General features: G+C 36.9%; 1 protein-coding gene and 1 long non-coding RNA gene across 5 annotated transcripts in view; one reads left to right on the top strand and one right to left on the bottom strand.

Moving 5' to 3' along the window:
- The window catches only part of LOC115239956 (nephrin-like), a 379,693-nt gene that overhangs the window by 40,699 nt on the left and 314,686 nt on the right, over positions 1 to 24,308 (bottom strand). For all 4 annotated transcript variants that reach the window (XM_029814847.1, XM_029814850.1, XM_029814848.1 and 1 more), the window contains 5 exons: positions 19,485 to 19,575; positions 19,239 to 19,351; positions 15,854 to 16,020; positions 6,034 to 6,178; positions 1,721 to 1,851 (listed from right to left, as the gene is read on the bottom strand). In XM_029814847.1, the coding sequence (XP_029670707.1) occupies positions 1,721 to 1,851; positions 6,034 to 6,178; positions 15,854 to 16,020; positions 19,239 to 19,351; positions 19,485 to 19,575 (647 nt within the window). The remainder of the gene's footprint in view (positions 1 to 1,720; positions 1,852 to 6,033; positions 6,179 to 15,853; positions 16,021 to 19,238; positions 19,352 to 19,484; positions 19,576 to 24,308) is intronic.
- Positions 8,289 to 9,869, top strand: LOC115239960. The gene is made up of 3 exons (XR_003884708.1): positions 8,289 to 8,682; positions 8,968 to 9,264; positions 9,351 to 9,869. It is a non-coding gene; the product is annotated as an uncharacterized LOC115239960 (long non-coding RNA).

The following is a 24,308-nucleotide window of genomic DNA, read 5'->3' as shown; positions in this document are numbered from 1 at the left end:
ATCGCGATGTACGCGCGATTCCGCAGCCCTGATGTGATGATCGGGACGATTAGAATTCAGGAAGTGCGCGTTCGCGGCTCTGCCACCGATACACAGTGCTAAAGTTTGTCGCTGATAGTCTCTCGTCCCGAATACGCCTTGGGAGCGTTCCTTTAACTTCCGACTCCGTTGCAATTGCCGCGTACTAAGGTAGGGTAGGTAGATGTATACACAATGCGCGACGGCAGAGTAGCATTCCAAAATTCAAGTGGCGGTGCTGCCTAGAATAAGCAGGCAGGCGATCTCAGGAGGCAACTATCTCGTATGAGACTGGGACTGACTAACATTGGTTTTGATATCCCGCTTTATACTCGTAACACCCTTTTTATTCTCCCTGAGATACGGACGGAGAGATAGTTCCCACGAATCGTATTCAATCTGGTACGATTGACGGGCGACTTTATGTTTCGACATTATTTGAAATTTATAATTTGTAAAATTCTGTGTACGTTTTCATTGATTATACAATTTTAAAAAGTATTTTTTTTTTCGGGCACATAAAAGAAAGTCGATACGACTTTCCGATTGCCAAATTACTCCATCATGTCACAATTTTGAAAAATTTTCGATTAAAGTTGAATAAGATGCTATTTTAATGTATTGTATTATGTTATAGCTATACGGTATGTAACGTGTAAAGAAGTTCTCTTGTAATCAAAGTTAATTATATTGTGTTTGTGTGTGTGTTGAGATGTTCAAATTTCAAAGAAAATTTCTTGACGATTATGGTTAATAAGATTTTTATAGTAAAATGTAAAGTCTATTGCAAGAAAGAGAATTATAAATTAAATTATTAAAAGTTTACCAAATGTGTATATAAATTTTTGCGACCGTTTTTAATTTGACATCTGTCATATGACTTTGACTGATTTTAAATTTATCAATTTTAACATCGGATTTGTATTCAATGACTTAAAAAACTTTGAAGTTTAAATAAAAAACTAGAAACTATTTAGTAGATTCTTATTGATTTAATTCGCAACCTTTTAAGCTCTATATTTAACAATGAATATTTTATTAATCATAACCGATATATACAACAATTCCTTCTGAAAGCTAAAAGTTTTAACACCACACTTAACTTTAATAGCAACAAAACTTCTCCGACATGTCACCGTAGTTATAACATGATAAAATACATTAAAATAATCCATTTTCTCAACTTTCACCACAAATTTCTCAAAACTAAGACATGATGGAGCAATTTAAAAGCCGGAATTGTATTCACAGCGCCAAAAAAAGAAATAATTAATTTCCATCTTCTATCTTGTTATTGATCTATATTTTTTTATCGTATTACTTGAAAAAAATTATATTGATTGATGACCTAATGGGAATATATATTATAAATTCGTAATGTGTTAGTTATTATTGAATAAAAAACCGTAAAATTATTGACAAAATTCAAGATAGAGTTTGCATAATCGATGCATCTTATTCTTATATGTCGCGTGACAGTAACTTATATAATATGCAAATAAAGGATTTTAATAAAATTCCACTCAATGTTCGATACATACGAAGCTTTCCATATATCGAAATCATTATCAAATCAGAATCTTCTTGTATAATAATTTCGTTGCGTAAGTTTCACGTAGTATCGTATATACGCACATTTTTAATTATGACATTGCACAAAGAAAAATAATATATGAGAAGCGGTATTTTTAAAAATTCTTACATCGTGTATCCAGATGAGCTTGGACCAGGGAGGATTGGCTCTAATGTGGCACTCAAAGTACACGTCATCCCCTTCTTTAATGTCTTCTGGGCTTAAGGTCGATCCGAGGTTTAACGATACTATCGGCGGATCTGCAAGCACAAAATATTAAGATCTTTCTATATTGTATATCAGCCGATGACATCTTAAGGTTACATACACTTTGCTATATCGATCTCTCTCTGCCTCTATCTTTCGATTTTTTTATCATTTATTAAGGTACCAATAACGAGAATAGTATTAAAATTTTCTTAAAAAATAAAATATTAATAATATTATTATATATATATATTATTAATATATTATTTTTTAATAAAATTCTATTCTCTAATAAAAAATTGTAATAATATTATAATATTATAATTTTATTAGAGAATAGAGAATAATATTACTATATTATTTTAAAAATTCATTTTCTAATAAAATCTTATTTTCTAATAAGATTATAATATTATTATATTATGATTTTATTAGAGAATAGAGAATAATATTACTATATTATTTTAAAAATTCATTTTCTAATAAAATCTTATTTTCTAATAAGATTATAATATTATTATATTATGATTTTATTAGAGAATAGAGAATAATATTACTATATTATTTTAAAAATTCATTTTCTAATAAAATCTTATTTTCTAATAAGATTATAATATTATTATATTATGATTTTATTAGAGAATAGAGAATAATATTACTATATTATTTTAAAAATTCATTTTCTAATAAAATCTTATTTTCTAATAAGATTATAATATTATTATATTATGATTTTATTAGAGAATAGAGAATAATATTACTATATTATTTTAAAAATTCATTTTCTAATAAAATCTTATTTTCTAATAAGATTATAATATTATTATATTATGATTTTATTAGAGAATAGAAAATAAAATAAAAACACAGATAAATGAAAACGATAAATTTTGTTTACTCAGACGTTTCATGGTAAGATATATGTGGTATCGTAAATACCGCGATAAAAGTGGCCATAATCGCCATTTTCATTACCGGACTCGAAGCGCAATATCTCGATTTCTGTCGATATGGTTACGTCCGTGGCATAATCTTTAGCCTCCATTAGCGCCGATATTTTTCCTGCCCGTGGGACTCTCAATAATATCTCGCACCCGTTTCTGCGGTAGATCGTAGATGTTACTGTAGCTCAGCTACGAGTGGTTCTCAATGATCGAGCTTTTTATTTGTTTCTCGTATCTGACGTTTACTGCGTACACATTAGTTTAATCATGCCGAGCCCCTCCGATCATTCTCTCTCTCTCTATCTCTCTCTCTCTCTCTCTTTCTTTCTCTCTTGGTTTTTTCCATTTATTTTCCCGGCGTATTTTCTCACAGAACCTTATCGTTCATCGCAATAAATCCCCCGCTTTTCTAAGTTGACTCTTCTTTTTTCTGGGACCACATTACTCGTGCGAAATAGTATTAATTAGCTTGATCACGTCGGTTTATCTCCCGGTCTTATCTCGTCAACCCTTCCGTCAATCCTTCCCTTAACTCTACTGTAGTGATCTACCGTCTGATAGTACAACACATTTCCTTTGTAAATCACGGCAAAGTTCATTAATATGAAAAAGGGTTGAAAGAAGAAATTACTCCCCCCCCCCATCCCAAAAAAGACTCGATTTTCCCTTTTATTATCTCGCGGATCGATAGGCGACTGCGACGACGATGACGAGGGGTCGACAGTTCTACGTCTTACGTACATAAGTGGCGTAATTTCGGATCTCGTAGAACGATCAACGTAATCGAATACGTGACACGACATCATTTCCCGTATTCTGCAGTTTTTCTTGCTTCGCGAATCCCGCGTCCGCGCTCTCCTTACGTACATTTCCCGGGGTTTCGCCGACTATATTTTTGCCGGACGTGCAGGTGCGACCGGACAGATGAGAACGAACGATAAACCGTACCGGGATCGAGAAATTTATCGCTGCCGAAGTAACGCACGCGCCTCTGCAAAATTGAAAAAAATATCCGAGCGCGCGCACATCCGGCTCTCGCTTTTTCCCGTTATTTATACGTATTATACAATTAAAATGAACATACGGTGAGATACACGGCTGCCTCGCGCAAACCGTAAGATAGCCGGTCTTTATTCTATCAAAGCTCACTCCTCCCTGTGCGCGTATGTCGACGTTTGCGGATATAAATTTGCATTGTGATATTGGCGTACCACCGCCGTTTTCTTTAAAAACATTCGATTCATCGTGCCTGCACTGCTAACCCATTTTTTAAAGAACACGCGAAAAGTAATTGCGAAGCTGAGGAAATTAAATTTAAGATTAATAATTAGGATATTTGAATTTGTGTTAAACTTAATAAAAATACAGATTAATTTTTTCTTAACTTATTAAGAAAAAATGGATTAAATGGAATAGCTGCGCTAAATTCTTTATACTTTCTTCTCGCGATAAATCGACTATTATAATTCAATGCTTATAAATATTAAGACGCTATTATTCGAGTGCAACATTAGAGATGCTGCGAGAAATTTCCCTGGTGTAGATTAAAGACGGATGATGTTCGTGCGCGAAAACTTTCGAGATTACGAGTCGTCGACGAGCAGTGTGTTGAACGTTTAAACCGTTTTATCGCGAGCGCGAGCGAAGTGACGGTTTGTTTGCGATTCAAAAGGACCCGTTTGCGCGTATAAAGTCTGCCTTATGCCCGCATGATGATAGCACGACAGTAAAAGCGTTCGTTATTATTGCTTCTTCCAAACTACACACTAAAGACAAAAACGAGCTTTTTATGACTTGTAGGAAATTTAAAATCGTCGTCTAGTAATAAGTATCATTGTAGATCGCGTTGTACCGAGACAAATTCAACGAAGCGCTATAAAATAATTTCCGGAAAATATAATTCGCATCATTTTCTGGGGCCGTCAAATGTGAAACGTTTCGTATTAGTGATTCTCAAGATGATAAACAAGATACAATATTATCGGCTACTAGAGATGTAAAAAGACTGTTTCTTTTTCCAATAGAAAACAAATGTTGAAAAAAACATGTTTTTTTTTTCATCGATAAAAAACAAATTTGGTTTTCTTCAATATTTTTTAAAAATACAATATTGTTTTTCTTCATGTTTTTTTAAATTATTATATGCAGATAGTATTAAATATAATACAATACTGAAATCCAATATAAAACTTTATTATAAAATATGTATAAAAGAAATTTTTTGCTACGGAAGTCAAAATTGACCCGACATTCATGCGCGCGACTGTCACGTCGTTCGCTATCTGACGGTTAATATGCGTCGAGAAGCGTGTCATAACTCTCGATATAAGTCGAACGTAAAGTTTTACGAGGCCGGATGAGCGTGGCTGTGTGTGATAAATTTCACAGACGTCCGGTGAAATCGGCGGCGCGCGATGTCTCGCTCGACATACTCACACACACACACACACACACACACACGCACGCACAACATCACGCGCAGCATCATTTTCCTTTTACATCGCGGTTACGCGTTTATCGCGGAGAAAGCATCTTCGTTTCGGTCGTAATAATCGTATGCGTCGAAATGAACATTGCATTTAGCGATTCAAGATCTCGAGAATTGCGGGATCACCAGTAGAAGGTAAAAACGTCAAATCTCATAATCAAAAGAGTTACATGGCTGAGAATATAAATGCGTAAACGCAGATAGAAATGACGAATAAATTTATTAAAACCCATCAACGATTCTATTTACTCTTGCCAATTGTCACTCTCTTCATGCGTTGTTCTTCTCAGTACAATTTCCTTTTATGACAATCTCGAGATCGAGAGTTCTGACGAAGGTACCTGACGATCGGCGCCCGCGTTGGATTTCGATTCTAATTTATGGGAAATCTCGCGGAGATCCTTTTATTGACGTTGTAAAAAGGGGGAAAAACGCGCGCTCGGAGATACAAAGGGAAAAGGACGCGCAAAAGGAGATGTACGCGGATGAAAAGATGCTCGTAAAGTCGGCCGATTCGGCGGGATTCGAATGAAGATGAGAAGATGGTGTTTATCGGGCGATTTCTTTTCTCTTTCTTTCTTTTTTACGACACGTGTGGGTGTGTGTGAGCGCGCGATTTACAGAAACTGATAAAGCCGAAAGAGAGAACGAGAACGAGTCGCGATCGATAAACACCGTAACGTACCATTCGTCATGTTGTCGTATTCGATTTACCGCGATCAGTTTCGCGATCTGTCGGTCGTGAGCGAGTTTACGGTCCGCGAGAAATTGGAACGTTAAGGAAAAATGTAACGTGTACTCACACACGACGTCGATCTTCCAGGACTTCTCGACGAAGAGTCCGGTCACGTTTGGATTCTCCGCCCGGCAGGTGATAGATTTCCCATGATCCTCCACACCCGGCTCGAACTCCACCGTGCTGACGGTTCGATTCTCCGATCTTTCCTCCTGCGGACCATACCAGGTGAAATTGTGAAATTATCTTTCTTATCTATTACGTCGATTTGTTCGCTCCGTAAATCGCGCGGGAACCGCGACACTTTGAAATGCGCATCTGTAAATCATTCGTGCATAAATCGAACTTATAAGTGAGCGAATTAATAAAATAAATAATGTGGACCGCCAAATGGTGGTCACTTTGAACAATTTATAAAGTAGTTTATAAAGTAAATTATTGTTTAATTATCGTTTAATTATCAATAAATAATATTATCTTTAATAAATAATATTGTTCTTATTTTATGCAATTTTGTTTTTTCGCCATAACTTTGAAACAATCGACTTTAGGGCATATGTATATTAAGACTTTTTGACTTAGAATGACAAAAAGAATACACAGTTTCAGTGTGGACATCACGTTGCAGGACACCCTGTATATTGCAATATTAGCAATTAAAAATTAAATAGCTAAAGAAGTTCAGTCAATCTTGAGAGATCTTGTCTCTTAACCGCTGTTATATTCGCCCGCTGCATCTGTCCTATCATTGCCATTGTGTATCTGTCTGCGAAACTTTTCGTTTGCAACGCCAGTCAATGCAAACAGCAAATTCAAACAGTTGAGGTCGGAACACTTATGCGAGAGAGGCTCCGGACTCGAGATAGACGACGCTGAATTAGCACGCGCGTTAGAACGGGATATGTGCGTTTTCGCTCAGGCGGAAGTCCTAGTTGCCAACTGCTATATTCTATTAAGGAACTAGGAATGCGCCGCCTGAGTCGATCTCTTGAAAACGCGTTTCGCAATTTCTCGCGACGGAAAGTTATTCACATCGCGCGACTCGACGTAATGCGGAAGTGAGTGCGAGAGATGAGGCGCTTCGATCAGCTTCATGAATTGATTAATACTTTTGTATAAAATTGGCTCTTTGATGAAAAAAAAATTATTCTGGATGTTTTCATTCTTATTCTGTTGTACATTTTATAAATCATAAGTCTGAAAAAAGACTTCAGCGGTATATCAGACGCGATAAAATAACTATTGAATTACAATTTATATTTTAATTATTGAAATAAAGAACAAAAATCTCTAAAATAGCATGGTTGGTTTTATTCGCGTAATTACGTTAATTGTGTTTAATTGATATTCATAATTTACCATCGTTACGGCCTGATAAGTGACTTCATTTTAATATTTAATTTTGCACTTAGCATCTGAATACAAAGCATCCAATTCGCTGCCGCGCGCACTCCCATTCAATCATTTGCGTCTCTAGAATCTCTGTTATTTGCGTTAACCCACTCCAGTTTGCGTTGAGTTTCACAAAATCTAACCTGCCTCTCATCTGTTAGTCGCTTCGTGTTTTAATCATTATGCTAATTATATAACTACTATATATAGGCCAAATTTCGTAACTCTATGAATATGTAATGTTATCGACAACGTCGATAAATACTAATCATTGTATTATCCTCCTTTCCTTGCATCTGGTTGTTTCGTATCTTAATTCTTTACAAGGTTGCGTTCTGCTTCGTGATATTAACACTTATTATAATAATCACGAGAATATATTATGTCTCATACGATCTTCACAATCTGCATTATTGTTATTCAATAAGGATCTCATCTTCCGAGAGAAATATACTATGTATTTTAAATAAAACTTATTATACTACAAAAAATTATATTTATATTGTTATGAGTAACAATATAAATAAATAAATATATATATATATATATACATAAAATACTAAGCTGAAAAAGGAAAGAGGGTAATAAAATAATTAATTAAAAACACATTTTTATGCAAACGAAAATAAAATATTTTATTTTTGGCAGAATCTCATAGAATACCAACATTTGTTGCACGGGTAAGGAAAACTGCCAAAAACCTCACCAGTTATATATATTATATATATATATATTAAATAAATATATATATATATATACATAAAATATATAAATATATATATATATGTACATTGCGTATAAATTTGAGGCAAGACACGATAGAGAAAGAAATACGGATACTGTTAGAAAAATACGGAAAAGTAATGAAATGTGAGCTTAGAGAGAGCTTACGCTATCATCGAAATCGCGAAAAAGATGCGTATATAATTAATGTTTAAACAATAATTACGTATTTTTTTATACAAGATAATTATAATAATTATCCTGTTTGAAACAGATTAATCGACTGCAAAAAATTCTTAATATAAACTGTATTGTCATTACTGATGATCTTTTTTCTGCACTGTAGGATTATGCAGCAAATGCAAAGGAAGCAATACGCGAGCTGCATGATAGGTGGTACAAAGATCGACAGCTCGAGATACATCTCAGTGTTCACGCAATTAGAGTTAAAAACGTAGCTCTTGGATACTTAACGAACTACTCGAAAAAGCGTTTGGCGAAGTCAAGCGCGTGATAGTTTTTGTTGACGATGGAAATCAAACTATTGGCGAAGGAATCATCAAATTCCCGACAAAGACGAACGCTCAATTGGCCCTGAAATGTTCGCAAAAGTGCTACATACTTATGGCATGAGTCGCCAAAATTCTTTTATTCTTGACAAAAATTTTCAATGGGTCTTAATCCATAAGTGACGAATTAGACAATTGAAAGAAAATAGAAGATTATAATTTTATAAAAGCATAATTAAATAATTTCGTTGTACACGTGAATTATTAAAGAATCACATAGAATTATTGTTGATTAAGGAAGAGGGAGAAAGAGAACTTTCGATGTAAAAAAATTAAGATATCGTTAAAAATTTATAAGTTTCCGTATTCCATTTCAGCGACCCTCGATCGGTAAACATAGAGTCGGTCGAACAAAATAATACAAACGATCTACCCAGAAATAAGAATCTATCGCGCAAGCTTCTGAAGTTTTATACAGCCAGAAAAATCAGGCCGCATTTCACGCGATTGCATATCAAGTGTAAATATAATAAACAATGGAAGAGGTTGTACGAGGAGTACAAAAGTCAGACAGAAAAACTCCAGCGAGATAATATTGAATTGACGGAAAACAAGGAACTTGTAGTCCCCAATTAGAAATCGAGAAAATATTGAGAAAATATTTCTAAGCGAACGTATTGTATCCAAGTATCGTTGCATAAAACATTATTCCTTTTTTTTTTTTACAAACATATAAATAATCACGTTTTATATATTGCAGAGAAACGTGCGATCACGCTCCACAAGCAAATGATAATGAAGGTACTACAAAATAAAGAGAGAAGGTTACTCTCTAGAGGGAAATAAAATGGCAACAGCGGGAAGAGCTGTTATAATACGGCAGACAATAATATAAAGAAAAAGATGAAAAGAGACTGATAACACAGCCGTTAACGAGCGTCGAGACAAGACTACAATTCTAAATATGTTCACTGCATCGTAATATTTACACACATAAAAACAAAACAAAAAATGTGAGAATTTGTAATCTCGATTATTATATTCACAGATCTATATTTGTATGTTCAAGGAATAGACAAGCCATACCGGCGATAAAAAAAATTAATATTTTATGTTTGGAGAGTTACGACGAATATGGATAATCGATGGCTATTAATTGGAAAAGAGCCAGGTCGCTTAATTATACTCGTTTGTTTGTACTCAATCATAGTAAATATATCACAAGGAATATTCTGCGCATCTATTCATGAGCCACAACTGGAAATTTCTAAATTCATCTATTTACTCCCTCTACATGTAAGTAAGTGTGTAAAGTTTCATCAGAATCAGAATTTTCAGGTTCGCGAGGTTCCCTTGCTAGTCTTTGATTCTCTAGTGCCCTGAAGTTTGTCGGTATAATTCTGGGACACTATATACAGGGTGTATCCTAAAAAGTGGGAAGTATTGCAATGAGGGATTCAGGACACAAAAGTAAGAGAAAAAGTTCATATAAACATATGTCCGATATGACCTTGTTTTCAAATTATAGCTTGTTTTATTTTCCAATAACTCTATTGGATATCGGTTTGCTGTTTATGTACAAGATTTAAAGAACTTAAGGTCTTGTTAATTTGTAAATACACTCGATTATTACTTGTGGGGGCATCTAAAATCCATTGTTTACAAAACACCCATTGACAACGTCGAGATACTTCGTCAACGTGTTGAAGATGGTTGCCGGGAAATTCAAGCAATACCCGGAATTTTTGAAAAAGTCAGACAATCTATGATGAGACGTGTTGAAGCCTGTATTCAAGTTAGAGGTAGTCATTTTGAGCACTTCCCGTAACCGTAATTATCTTAATTCTGTTGAAAAATAAAACAAGCTATAATTTGAAAACACAGTCATATCGGACATCTGTTTATATGAATTTTTTCTCTTATTTTTGTGTCCTGAATCTCTCATTGCAATACTTCCCACTTTTTAGGATACACTCTGTATATATATAAGATTTAAAATAAAATCTCATGTATAATTTAACACGTCGTGTACTTTAAAAGCTATATCTCAAAAACACACGTGCACGAATACAAAAATTAAATAATTTTTGCACACTGCATTGTGTATACCATATTATACTGTATTTAGATGCATAATTTAATAATAATGGGTCAATGATAGATTTAAAAATAAAAAGTATTACAAAAATATATCCAATATATTATTTTCTCTTTTGAAAATATATCATAAAATTAATTAATTGAAAAATCCATTACAATATACGTTAGTATTATAAGGATTAAAAGAATGATACTGTAATATGCGCTCTTCTTTGTTCCACGTTCATTTAGGAGGGAGGAGGAGATGGATAAATAAAATTTAAAAAATAATAATTTTGCGGACAGAGAGAGAGAGAAAGAAAGGATCGAGTTTCAAATGCTCTCGCATGGTATAATTACGTGGCGCAACGTGGCGAGCGAAAACGGAATGACAAAAAAACAATGAGAGAAAAATTTGATCCGACGCGCCGCAACCCATGGTTAATTTCAGTTATATTAGGTCCCGCAGGGACAGAGAGCGTAAGCAACCGCGGTAACATCTGTCGGAATCTCGTTCCCTCGAAAAAGCTCCCGCCGACGCGGCAAAAATCTTTTCTAAGCAGCGCGGATTTTGAGCGCGAGGTTTCGCTTACTTTTCATACAGAAATGAAGAAACGTGAGAGTTATTCAGTGCTTGTATTGTAAATTATGCCGCTCGTATCTCTCATGTGAAAAGAGTTCAGAGAGAAAACTGAAGGGACGGAGGTACATTTTAAAATAATAGACAAAAATGAACGAAGCGATCCCCAAGATGATTTTTCACGTTACGAGCCAAAACGAATCGAAGGTGGAATCATTAAATAATAACTGCGGGAAAAAAGAAGAAAATGTACACCGCGGTGAAATAAACGGTGCGTACATGGGGTTGCGCAAAAATTTTTGCCGGCTGGCAATCAATCATTCTCGTGACGTAGTTTCGCGTCTGACGAAGATATAATTATTATATAAGATAAGAAGCTCTTTCTCTTATTACGGTGAAGAAATTTTTATCTCACCATATTGCAACAAAAAATAAAATATATAAAATTAATCGTTGCATGGCAAGAGTGACAGAGAGAAAGAGAGAGAGAGAGAGAGAGAGAGAAAGAGAGAGGGAGAGGGAGAGAGAGAGTACATTAGTTTCCAGATCCGTAAGTAGACGGCAACCAGTAACGAAGTTTTCGCCCGTTTGGGGAATACGCGCGCTCGCGATACGGGACAGAGACGCCAAAACGTCGTTGAGCATTGCGGCCGGAGGTTGTTAATGAACTACGTGAAATTAATTAGGGCCGCGTGTCACAACGCCCGGAGACAACGCCAACTCCAAAGAGCGCTCTCTCTCTCTCTCTCTCTCTCTCCCTCTCTCTCTCGGAGACCAAACGCGCGGAAGTTGCAGCGCCGATTCCGGATTATCGATAATGCGGGGCCCCACGGGACATACCCCTCCCCCCCTCTCCTCCCGTACGTATTCAACTATCGCGATTCGAGCGGCATGCCGACATATAAAGTTTCGCAACGTCCGACGTGATCGAGGCATCTCCATTTGAGTCCGAGTCGATGATGAACTATCTCGCGCACGGAAATTGCGCCGAGGAAGATCGTACGATTACTATGTTCGCGTCTCCGTAAGATATTCGCAGAAACGGCAAATCCCGTTATAATCGTGTCCCGTTATAATTAAAGATGAAAAAAGTATGAATATATCCGTCTTGCTCGATTTAACGCTATCATCGTTTTAAATATAGCTAAATTTGTTCCGTATATTTCAAGGAGGCCACACATACGCGGTCAATCACGCGCGACTCCGCGCAATATTTTATTTTAATAATATCTAGATCACCTCGGATAAAATGTTAGATATTCTTATTGATATAAACGAGACGAGATATAAGTCGAGATGAATGGAATGACCTATATTCTACGACGTTTCATATTTTAAAGAAAATGTCGATAGAACCGACATCGCGCATATAGTATCGTGATACGGACTTATGGACCTTAAAATTTAACAGGACGGTCAAAGCAAGATATAATCTAATATTATACGCGGGCCAGAGAGAGAGAGAGAGAGAGTTCTACGACGTTTCATATTTTAAAGAAAATGTCGATAGAACCGACATCGCGCATATAGTATCGTGATACGGACTTATGGACCTTAAAATTTAACAGGACGGTCAAAGCAAGATATAATCTAATATTATACGCGGGCCAGAGAGAGAGAGAGAGAGAGAGAGAGAGAGAGAGAGAGAGAGAAAGAGAGAGAGAGAGAGAGAGTTTCATTTCCTATACAATTATACATCAGCATTATATAATTAATAACCATTGATCGATATACGACCTTCCTGGCTCGCAATACAGCAGTTTATGGGAGCAATTTAATTTTCATAATTACACATGACATATCTTTCCCGTCGATTTGACATTTCATTCATTACGTCGTGATTAATAAATGACGATTCCCCGCGGAGAGCGAGTTTCCCTCTTCGCCCTCGTTCAGATGTAGTTTAGTAGATACCCTAGAAAGCAAGCAGTAATGCGTTCTTGACGATACCTACGTACATTATCGGATAATGTTGTCGAATATTCCCGGCGGCAGATTTTCCCGCTGATTCGCGTCCGTTCTTGTAACGGCCACGTTTAGCGGAAAGGGCTTTTAGTATCGTAATATTTTGACGAGTATTATATAACTCGATATTATACAGCGAGAGTTTCCCCGACACTCCCCCCTAAATATTATAAACATTCCCTTCCCGAAAAGGAAATGAAGAGTATTGGAATGCAAACATCCAGCATCTCTTTGAAAAAGAAAAATTAATCATGTATTTAGATATAAAAAAACTGTGTCGAGAACGAATGTTGGCGTGCGAAATGATGTAAATACGGTTCGAATTTTTTAATATTTATAACAGATACATATGCCATGCCGTGCGCGAGATACACGGAGAAAATTTTACAGTACCAATTACATAAAAAATACATTCCTCTTTACGACATTTATTATACAGTTGGAATATAATAAAATTAAGATATTTTATTACTATAAAAAATTTAAATTATGCATTTGTTCGTGCACCAAAAAATTTGAATAATATTTATGATTTGAATAATATACCCATTTAAGAAAACGTCGATCACATTGATCTCACCTTGAAAAGGTCACTCACGATCAAATCCATATTTTTATCATGTAGCCCCCTCCGAACCCTACAACTTTTGTTTAAAACATTTTTTTTCGATAAAGCTTACTTTCCGAGATATTTTACACTTTCAAGTTAAAAAACTCACCCTGTATAATATTAATTTGAATAAATGTGAAAAATTTGAATAAAAATATTATGATTTCTTTTATATATTACTATATGTTTCACGATTATTAAAATTATATTATAATTTTTATTATAGTATTTCGTCCGTGTAGATCAACTCTAGTCGCGTTGTCATTCGAAACGTTCGCTCTCCGCAACTTGCTTTCATTTGTTTAGTTAAATGCGGTGAGCGGACATCACCCTTCGATAGTCTCGACGCGCGACTATTCCCCCGTAGAAGAGAGATGTAAATGTAAAGCGAATGTTCGAATCTGGAATTGCGGACGGAAACCATGAATCGGTACAGCTTAATTGGCAATTAGCATGCCGCCAATGAAAATATCTGGAGTCGACAGGTGTGGCTGCTTAATTCAATCGGCACGTCTCGAAAGTTCCGATCTCCGCTACCCGCCGACGCTATCGCCGCTTTCAACCTCCCTTTCGATTTGCTTTCAACCCGCTATCACAATCGGATGTGACTCGAGCTCAAGCGAATCCAATCCGTTCGGAGAGAGTACCGATTCTTTATTTGTACCTGGTCTCTCTATTTCTCTCTCTCTCTCTCTCTCTCTCTCTCTCGCTTTCTATATCCTTCTTCTTTGTCCTGGTCCGTCCGAGGTCTTATGACTGTGCTTCCCCCTCGCGAGAATCTCTCCCAAGGGAAAGATTCTCTACCGAGGGGTGTAGTTATCGGTTCCCCGGGGCGTTTCGACCTTTTTATCCCCGACCTTCTTCCCCGCGCTCGTTTTGAACGTCTCATTCTGAACAAGCTCGAAACCGGCACGTAACTCACGAGAGTGTCATTGGAAAATTGACTTGACTCTCGCTATTATATTGGGATATATCCTGTATTGCTGAGAAAACGACTCGCGGCATCGGATTCTATTTCTCAAGCATCAATTGGTCTCGTTAGTCAACTCGATTCAAACGCAAGGATTTTAATTGGCGCGAATAAGTGGCAATTTTTTCAAGGGGAGAACGCCGTATAAACGAGAGAGACGCCTCAGCTGTTACGCTGAGAAAATTCTTATTCTCGATTCTTGTAAACGATAGACTTCTCTTGATATAATAGTCTTTTTGCAAAAAAACTAACAAGCTACACGTGTATATATCTACTCAAACAACACACACAAATGTATAGAACTGAGTTATTGTGAATGACCAAGAACAATTTGACGAACTTTCGTCAACATTTCTCCGAGACATTGAGCGCAAAAATAATATGTGTTCAACTAATTGAAATCTCGAGCTCGTACTATTTCCGATTCGACAGACTTTTCAGCGCAGGAAAAACTCGCAACGAACTCGTTTGTACAAATTTACGAATTCACGGGAAAAAATACAGCTAAAAGACACAAAGTTCCTAAGCTTTATAAATGAAAGTTGGAAACAACTCGACGAAATTGAGTCTGACAAGGCGCCATCGTGTTATCCCGGCTGCCGGTCTCTTTTTTTAAACTCTTGGTCGACGATTAATTAACGACGATGACCCGACTCGAGGATAATAAGCGCAGCTCAACCGTTAATTACGTGCCTCCGCGCGCCGCGGGAATTACGTACAAATCGAATCGCGTTACAACAAGCGATGCTATTAGCAAATAAGTCCTGATTAATCGAAGCACGTAGCCGAGAGATAAAGTTCGCGCCTCTTGGGATTACCCAAAGCGTGCGGAGTCCTCGGCTGTGTATCCTCGGTGTTTTACGAAAGTGCCGGAACAAAAATGAAAGCGACAGGTCGCGGAAGAAGGAGGCGGATGAGAGAGGAGGTGGCTTTTGTGCAGGCCGTGAGATAAAAGATACGGGACTCGCCACGCGGTAAGCCACGAGAGGGATAAGGAGCGGCTACTTCTAGCTCGATGATCCGCAATGCGTTACTTTTTCTTATTTTTCTCTTCCTTACCGTCGTGTGCTTCAGCTGTCTTCTCCGGCCCTTGTACCAGGTTATCACCGCGGGTGGCCTTGAACCAGTAGTCTCGCACTCCATGTCGTATCGCTTCCCCGCTAGGAGGGACTCGTTGCCGATTCCTTTCCTGCCCGGCCTTCTTATGATCACAGCTAGAGGTTTCACTGGAAAGAAAAGGATAACTCTCGAGGATACTGTCTATACATTATGCGCAAACATAGAGCCTGATGCTGAGCCATAGAATTTTACCAGAGTATTCTGCTGAATTTCTTAGAAAAAGTCAAATATTTCTTAAAAATACTCTCAGTATTATAATTTTCAAATAACTAAAACTAGCAATGTTCAATCAATTAATTTAACATTTCCGCATATAAAATTTTAATTCTCTGCTTCTCTCTCTCTTCAAAATTATATAAACATTTCAAAAATTCCCACTCAAATGAATTTAAAAATGAAGTTAATAAAGTTGGCATTTCTCAAAAATTTCTACTAATATAAACATAAAAATACACTTGATATTTTGTATTTCAGATCAACATTTTACTACAATTTGCCTCAAGAAATTAAAAATGACGGATCAAAAAAAAAATGAATAAAAACCGTAGCCATGTCAAATTGGCCAAAAAATGGATCTCACGTTATAAAATGATAGATTGCTGCCTCCCTTCACTTTTGGGGGAAGCATATCGGCATTTCGTTTCGTCGTATCGATACGACCGTCGCGTCGCGCGCAAAACGTGAAAGTAATTGCGTAAGTTAAACAAATATATTTGACGTCGCGCACAGGCGAACGTGCGGTGCATCTAACGTGCATTTATTCGCAAATATTTTTGCACAAAATATTTAGTCGTATAAATATTTTATACGGCATTGCCCTTTTTCCCGCCCCATGGCCACGAAGCGCATTGTTACTTTTCACAATCATTGTTCCCTAATCTATTATTAAATAATTTCGCACTTTATTGAGCTTCGCGTACGCGTGTACGTGTGTGTGTGCGATAAAAACTGCGATGTTCTAAATTTTACTCTCGCCAAGTGACGATCGCTCTGTCGGCCAATAAATTCAGGTTTCCAATTCGCCGGTGTCGACTAGATACGATTCGTTCGTCTGTGAAATATGAAAAATCGTGAATAGAAGCTTCCATACGGTTGTTTGCGATGCACTTTGCTCCGATAATAATAGTCACAATCTCTATTATTTATTATCTTTTACCACCCTTTTTTCCAGCAAATACTGATGACAAATATTTAACGCTCCATTTGCTTTATTAAATGATTTATTCTAATGGAGAGTAGTTCTTTCTCTCTCTCTCTCTCTCCTTTTCTTTCATGTCCCATTTTTCGGCTTAATAAATATCTGACATACACAATTTTTGGAGCGCTTCTACCAGAAAAATAGATTATCGGTTATTCAATTTTTTGAAAATGTCGCATTGGCTTGTTAGACATACTGTAAGACAGCGAGTCAATTTGTAGTTTGTCAGGAGAATGGCTTTTTCAAAAGGGTAATAGTTTAACAGTTGAACCATGAATTATTGAACTGTATATATAAATATTATAGTGAACGTGAGAAATCGAATAAAGCAATAATTTGAGCACTTATCGAAACACGTTTTTATTGGTCAACTCATAAACTCGAACTCAGAACTAATTACAAACTCAGAATACAAATGTGATTAATCAATTAAGCATATCACACGAGATCAACGAGACACGTCCGATCTGATTCACGGTTTACGGTAAAAGACGCTCAGGCATCCCTCCGATCTCACAAACACACCTATTGCTATGACAATTCTCTTTTGTTAAATAAATAGTTTATGTATCTAAGGAAACGCGTTGCTATCATCATTTGAATATAGCGCTTGTATTTATCGATAAAGCGCATGCGCGTGCGCCACTAGTAATTTCTCTGACTATGAGACTGCCAGTATCTTACAATACATTGAAAAATATATATTTATGCAACTATATATTTATAAAATTTGAAATTGAAATAATAATCTATGCGAGATACTGTAAGATAAAATATAGAATATAAATATGTATGCTATTATCGTAGCAATGGAGCTTGGTCCTGATAACATTCGCCAACTTTGATCAATCTTCAAAGTTAATGAGCGCAAAAGCTAATGAGCGCTGATGCGCCCGTCGATACGGCGATCTCGCGATTGATGTACACTGATGAAAGCACAGAAGGGCATCCTGTTTGTACGAAAACCTCTGGTTTTTATTTCGCGACTTAATAAAATAAAACGACACGACGGGAAATAAATACGCGCGGACACTTTGCCGAAGTAACGAAAAATAAAAGAGCGTTCAATCGTTAAATCAGGCTAGATCTCGATACCCCTTCTCTTCCCCTCATCACGGTTTTCTCTCTGATCGCTTCAATCTGTAATTTTTTTTTATTTCTCGCCATGATGGGGTTCTCTATCTTTCTCTGTCTTCTCGCTCGTCGATAACTAGCCTTCAATTTTGTTAGTGGCCTCAGCGAAAATCCCTGATTTTTGGAGGGCCTGATTATTGGACGCGTATCGATCACGAATGTTTTTCGGGCAAAAGCGAAATTCCCGCTTCCATAATACACGCGTAAAAAAGCGAACGAGACTAATGGAATCCTTACGAGAACATCGGTGATGGATAACGGCGTAATCGAATCAAGGGCCGGTAATCGAATAATCGAAGGGTCGCGGGTGGAAACGGCGGCGAACACGAAAATCCCTATCAGTGTCTCGAATCTGTCGCGTTGGATAGCCCGACGAGATAAAATCTCGCGCGCTTGCCAATTTTTCGGTGTAGTACGAAAATTAGGATCTTATCCCTATTCTACACCTCGTCCTTTTCCCATCCCCGCGCTAGGGAGTTAACGAAGAATTCTAATTTCGCCAAGCCTAGAGAATAGTCTGCTTTTCATGCTTCTTCGGGCTCTTTCCCAGTAGAGGGAAAGGGAGAGACGACGAAGGAGAGCCGGCACCTCCTCCCCCACTCCCCGAGAAAGTGGGTTTAATATATTTCTCGTCTTATCTCGCCTTATCTTCCCGTAAAGGCGACTCACCCAGCGGCGAGGGAGCAAAGGATGTTGGCCCACTTTTGGTGTCTCGTAGATTTTATCGTTAATGCGAGACAAGATAGGCTTAGGGGCGAGGCCTCTCTGATTTGTTGGCCATGTGATAAGAATTTATATTTCCCCTTTACTTTCATTAGTCTACTGCGCTTTTAATAAAATACATTCGGTTTTTTTGTGCAAGAGAGAGAAAAGCGAAAATTCGTACACAGGAATATTTATCCGCGTGTAAACGTCGCCTTTTCTTGCAGAGAAATCTTTTCCCCAATTGAGAATCGACGAAAGAAGAATTTAATTTTAATTTAATTTACTTACGATTAAGATCCAAAATAATCGAGGTTTCCTTCGCGTCCACCAAATCCGTGTTGCGCGCTTCGCAGGTAAAGTTTGAGCCGAGATCAGACCGGCTGATGGGCTGTAGCGTTAATCTGTTGAGAGAAATTAAGCAGACATGTGAAAGAAAAATTAATCGCATGCCACACAGAGTTAAAAAAAAGACGATAAAAGATTCCGCGCATAAAAAATATGCACGCCCCGATATTTTTGTCGAAGAAATTGTACCTGTTCTCGATTACATCACCAGCATTATTTTCGTACTCCTCGTCTTTCACCCGGCCATTTACGAGCCATCTGACCATGGGCTGCGGCTTACCTGCAACAAACAAATAAGACGATGAACTTATTTTAAGTTTATTAAAGTTATTTATTTTACTTTAAGTTTCATAATGCGTTATCTGCGCGGGGCTAATGGTTTTAATCTAGCTCGTCTCTCGCAATTGATTTTCCGTAAAAGTTCTCTACACGTATTTTTCGTACCTATCATTTAGAGCCGAAAAAACGAGGGATGATGGGCGCGAGAGAAGCTCGTATACACGGTGCAACGGGCTTTGCTGGGGATACTAAGCGGTATACGAGTTTCTCTCCGAGAACTTTTAAATTAGCCGATATCCCCCGAGTTCTCCGTGCGGTATGCCAAACAAAAACTAGAAGAGAGACTTCGGGGGTCTTTCGAGACCGCTGTTTGCTCGATAACCGGAAGTTATAGCTTGCCAGCCGCGCCGATAAAGAAGCGGGAGAGGGAAAGGCAATAAATACACTGGAATATACACGGCTCGGGAAAACGCGATCAAAGTGATTGAAAAATTAAAAACGAGATTACACGGCGGGCCTCCGCAGAGTGTTCCGGGCTCTTTCGATATCGAAATAAAGTGTGCGCGAAAGTAAATGCAATGTATTACACACATCGCTCGCTCGCACGCAAAATATTTTTTGCCCTTCGTTATCGCTTTAAAGTGTTTAAACAATGTGCCTTATTTCCTATGAAGAGAGGGAGAGACTATTAACGGCGCATTTTAGCCGCGGTTTCAGTTCGCGAAGTTGTTGGTAATCGATATGAGAAAAACGATTGACACAATTACAATACGGCAGAATGCTTTCTTTATATCATTAATTCTTTTTAAATCTTTTTTTTAATAATATATGTACATGTGTGTTATAATATATGTGTAGTTTTCTTCTAATAATATATTAAGATTTCAATAGCCGCTTTTTTGCGCTCGTGTATGTAACCCTCCTGGTTTTTTAAATAATTTGTTAAAGGGAAAAGAGAGAGAGAGAGAGAAACTTTATTTGATGCATGGTTGTATCGATATTTTACTGCGATATGTATTAGTTTGCTGATTATCGCGCCAATATTTGTGCTACCTGGTCGGAGTTGTGGAACACAGATTGACGACGTGATCAAAAGAGAACCGTGTAACGATAGTAATCGTAGCTTGCACCGGATACAGACGGAAATAATTCCTGTTACGGGAAATAGTGTCGGTCTCTGCGCAATCTCGCTTCGTTTCATACTTATTGAGGATGTGTATTCAGCTCTCTCTCTCTCTCCCTCTCTGAAATGAGTTTTCATAAATAATGTTATGCTAATCCTGATTCAAATTTTCCGACCGTGTCTTATATATCTGAAAGCGATTCATAGATTCGCGAGTCATGAAAAATTATTTACGAATTAATTACTCTACCGAGAGAAATCAGATATAAAATATGCAGTAATTTCTTTGTACAAAAAAAAATATACAATTTTTGAGATAATACATTCCGCAAATTTTTGTTTAATTAAAAAACTGTTTGAATCCATTCGCAGTAAATTTTGTTTAATATAGCACAATTATGTTCATTTAAAAATAAAAAATGTGAGAGAAAAATACTGAAAATTTTCGAGATTATTGAATCGTTGAAGTAGCCCTTCTTTTTTATTAATGTAAATTCCGATTATTTTGCTAGCTATACCAGTAAAAAATTGTGGCAGGTACATCATCTATCCTTTGTAGCTTTAACGCGAGTCACGGAAATTCATCTGGAAGCAAAATCGATAAAATTGACGGCCGCGAAAAGTTCAAATTTTCAAAATTGTGAAAAATGAGTTTTACTTTGCTTATGAAAACTGTTTTGTTTACGAGCATATGTGTTTTCCATCAATTCTTCTCACACCACTGGGACGCGCGCAGTACATGTCCCAAAAAATATTTGAAAAATGCTATTAGAATTATAAAAATTCCGTCGGAAACGAAAAAAAAGAACAATAAACAAAGATTTATTTTATTGCAAATTGTATAAATATTTTCCATTCGCAAAAGTCAATCTCAATTTAATTTAATATAACATAATGAATCCGGAATGTATTTTACATTTTATATAGATGTTATGCGGTTATCAATATTTATATTTCCTTATCGATATGATGTTGTGCAGAATATGAAATCGTTTCTGGGGAAAAAACTTGTTTTTTTTTTCAACCTACATACGCGTGGCGCGTGGCGTAATCAAACGAAAATCGCCGGGAAAATGGACGGTATGCGATTCCTCGAAGCCTCGCGGAATTGCGGGGAAAAAATGTGCCATCCGAATGCCATCGTTTCATTGTTATTCACGGTGGCGTGCGATGCCGGAAATGCAATTTAATCAGGTCCGATGCAGCATGCGGCGCGGCACTTAAAATTGCAACCTGATCTCGAGCCGGAAAGCACATAGCGCACGACGCGGAAACAGCCTCTCGCTTAGATTAGTTCCATATCATTGTTATTCACGATGCCCGCCAATCCTGATTGCGTTTTAACCGTCTCGTTGCTTCCGATTCTCATCGTTTTCACCCCCGCGGTCATCCCTGTTTCTCCTCCCTGTTCGTTTCGCTTCTTTTTCTCGCGCAACGCCGTCTGGCCAACGTCATGTTGCCGCTTCATCTCTCGAAATTAATTCTATTATGTTTAATTCTATTAGATTTTGCCTGAGAGTTTATGACTTTTTCACAGATACGATAAATAAATTTGAGAAATAAAGAGAGATTTTTTATCATTTCATTTCCGTGGGTTTATAAATACGAGATTGCATGTCTTTTTCAATTAAATTTAATAATATTTTAATCATGTTGAGATATAAATAAAAGCATACATTAATATATCGATTGTTCTGTCACGCAATTAAAAATAACCAAGCGATAAATTATATTGAAGAACGCCAGTATATTCGATACTTTTTTAAATAAAATTATTATATTATCACTGATTAGCAGTAATGTCAGTTAAAGTATAGAAAATAGCGAAATCTCATTGAAAAAAATCAGTTAATGACTGATTTTTCACTAAAATCTTACTATCATAATTAATGAAACGTAAGATGGAAAAGCAAAGTATGTTTTCATTGATCCTGGAAATCTGATCACCATTTTAATCCATAATATTCTCACTGATTCATAAAAGTGCTCCTCCCATCGATCGCTCTTAAATTTATGCACATAGCAACACTTGGAAATATTTTCAATACAAATTTTATTATAAGAATCTGTCTTACGCACAGAAAATTATATTTTTCGCCAAACGTCCATGTGAGCCTCGTCGTCGCTAATTATACAAATCGGGCGATCTCGTCGCTTTGAGAAAACTCTCCCGGAAGAAAAAGAAGAAGAAGAAGAAAAAAAAAAGGAAGAAAGAGGAACACGGGCCCGGCCCTTTTGTGCCAGAGTGCTGTACGCTTAATTCGACGGTGAGCATTTTTCAGAGAGCAGACGGCGCGCTATAACGATGCAGCGGTTCCACTTAATTCGTAAGCTCAGCCGCTCGTTTGCATGAGTACTTAGGGACTTGAGCGAGAGGTCGGTGGGGCTGTTGAGCGGAATAAGGGAGACGGGAAACGGAGAGGGAAGGTGGTAAGATCTCGGTAGTGCGCCCCTGGCGTTGACTTTAAGTGCTCGGACTATATTCGGACTCCCCCTTGGTACAGAACGACGCATCTCGCATCCCACTTCTCGTTGCCCTCGAGCTCGACGATAACCAATGGGGGAGAAACGGAGGGCGCTAAAGTGCGGATTTTAATCCGCGGATACCGGACGATATCTTCCGGGATTAAGACCGGGCCGCAAGAGCGCGCCCGGAGTCTCACATCTAACAAGTTTACCGTCGTAAACTGTTCGAACTCCGCTCAAAGCAAATACCTACTCTGTCGAGGGACTCGGCGAATCCTCCGGCGGGATCCCGGTTCCTCGGCGCCCTTCTCGTCACGATTCAGAAGACTCCTTGTGTTTGATTAAAACCGATCGCGATACTCTTCCTGTATAGTGCGACGATCTCCGGGGGCCGACTGTAATATATCTTTCGAAGGAAAGATATACATCGCGTCTCTGTTTTTTGCAAGTTCACATTCGATGATGACACAGTTGGACAAAAAATAACTTTTTTTTTTATTCTAAAGACTAGTCACTTTCCGTAGTTTTTTTAACTGAATATGATTCCAAATTGTTTCACGTCATAGTTTTGAGAAATTTGAAAGAAAAAGGTATTTGAATATATTTATAACGATTTGATGTGTTGGAGAAGTTTTATTGCAATCAAAATTAAATATATTGTTAGGACTTTTAGCGTTTAATAACATATTAATGATTGAATATGGAGAAGATTGGGAGATTTGTAATATAAATTATTACAAATAATTTTCAATTATTTAGTAGATTATTTTATTCGAACTCGCTGAATATGAATCTAATTTCAAAAATCAAAATTGACAAATTTAAAATGACGGAATTAATACAACAGACGTCAAAATTTAAAAAATATTTTTATATTTATATATATATATATGCAAAAATATTTCTGTATATATTTTGAATTTGTCAATTTTGGCATCACAGATTCGTATATTTAATAATTTAAAAAATTTTTCAAATTTATAATAAATAACATTAAAATAGCCCTCTTTTGCAACTTTAACTGCAAATTTTTCAAAATTGACGCAATGGAGCAAAAATCGATTAAAAATCGAAATCGTATTCAAAAAAACTACAGGAAGTGACTAATTACTCTTGTTCTAGTGTTTTTTTTTTTATTTTTGTTG

This window comes from Formica exsecta, unplaced genomic scaffold (assembly GCF_003651465.1).
Source record: "Formica exsecta isolate Colony F162 unplaced genomic scaffold, ASM365146v1 scaffold4, whole genome shotgun sequence".
NCBI classification, from domain to species: domain Eukaryota; kingdom Metazoa; phylum Arthropoda; class Insecta; order Hymenoptera; family Formicidae; genus Formica; species Formica exsecta.
This window is presented reverse-complemented; position numbering and strand designations above follow the sequence as displayed.